The sequence below is a fragment of the Monoraphidium neglectum genome (assembly GCF_000611645.1).
Source record: "Monoraphidium neglectum strain SAG 48.87 unplaced genomic scaffold scaffold02603, whole genome shotgun sequence".
Lineage (NCBI taxonomy): Eukaryota > Viridiplantae > Chlorophyta > Chlorophyceae > Sphaeropleales > Selenastraceae > Monoraphidium > Monoraphidium neglectum.
In genome coordinates this window covers 7,437-8,801 of record NW_014011025.1, presented here as the reverse complement: position 1 = coordinate 8,801, position 1,365 = coordinate 7,437, and the positions used below count along the sequence as shown (strand labels likewise).

General features: G+C 64.0%; 1 protein-coding gene across 1 annotated transcript; it reads right to left on the bottom strand.

The window, feature by feature from the left end:
- Positions 1 to 64: 64 nt before the first annotated feature.
- On the bottom strand, positions 65 to 1,290 carry MNEG_11129 (lignostilbene-alpha,beta-dioxygenase; the record flags this gene model as incomplete). Its single annotated transcript, XM_014040401.1, has 4 exons — positions 65 to 187; positions 470 to 598; positions 855 to 917; positions 1,219 to 1,290. 4 exons carry the CDS (start codon positions 1,288 to 1,290, stop codon positions 65 to 67), a joined length of 387 nt encoding a protein of 128 aa, XP_013895855.1.
- Between the last annotated feature and the right edge of the window lie 75 nt (positions 1,291 to 1,365).

Here is a 1,365-nt window from a genome sequence, read left to right as displayed (position 1 = left end):
CACCCAACCACCCCGCCGCACCCAAAAGCCAACCACCGACCACCTACATCGCCCACCCGCCCACCTACCCACACCACCCACCAGTGTTGGCCACATTTTTCATGTCCAGGTCAAAGGGGTTGAAAAACGGAGACCCGTCGGCGGAGCCCTTGGTGAAGGCGCTGCGGAACAGCGGCCGGCCCGCCGCCTGGCCTCGACACATTCACGTGCGAAGCGCGGCAGCAGAGGTGGGCGATGGCACGGTGACTCGCTCGCTTGCTGCGGCTGGGTGCTCAAACCAATGCACGCGGCCGCGTCCACCCATGGCTCGCCGGCGCCTGAGCGGCCCCGCCAGGCCGCCAATCACCGGCTGCCCGGAAGCTGCTGTCAAGCTGCCGGAAGGCGGCCTCGCTTTCCCACCACGCAGACTGACATAGCAGTGCCCGCATGTCTTCTAAATGTGCGTGGTGACCCTTAATCATCGCCACACCTGCTCCTGCACAAACCCCTTTGTGCGGACAAACTTGTTCCTGAACCACGCGCGGCCGTCCCTGAAGGAGAAGCAGCAGACCATGCCGTCCCCGTCAAACGCGTGGCGCGTGTAGCGCTCGCTCGCGACCTGTACAGATTGGTATTCCAGGGCGCATGTGTATTGAGTCGGATGGCTGCTGCATGCGCTCACGCCCTCGCACGCGCATGCACAAGAAACGGCCGCCCGTCGCTGCCCTTGCGGGCCGAGCGCTCGCAGCCTTTCACGTGCAGCAGCCGCGGCCAGCCGCGAGGGATACACATGTTACATGCAGGAGCTGGTCAGGCCAGCTAGCATGGCGCCTGCGCGCCACCTATGAACACGCTGCTTTTTCTCATCACCACACCTGCAGGCCCGGGCCGTTCCGGAAGTATGAGCCGAACAGGTCCTTGGGGATCTCGCCCTCCACCTGGGCGGATGACGTCACCAGGTGTCAACCGGAGATCGCAGGAGGGATGAGAAGCCCAGCGGACGGCAGGCCCAGGCCACGGGCCCCGGTGCTCAGATCATGGAGCGCTTCAGAGATGGGTCCGCTGGGCGGTGTTGGGCGGCACCTGGGGCATCTGCGCTCAAGCCGCTGTCGCGCGTGTGTTGTGTGGCCTGAACGAGCCCCCGGGCCCGCAGTGAACGTGCCCCAGGCAGCGCACCTGCTTTCAAACCCAAAATCTGCATTGACCAAGATCTCAGATCACACGATCGAATATGCTTACCCAGGCGGGGTCAAACTCGTAGTCATACTCCTCGTAGAGCGACCCCAGCAGCCGCTTGACATCCAGCAGCATCTCGGCTGCGCGGTTTGCCATCAGCGGTGCCGGCATAACATGTCGGAGAGCACGGTTTGTGAAGAGGTGCGGGGG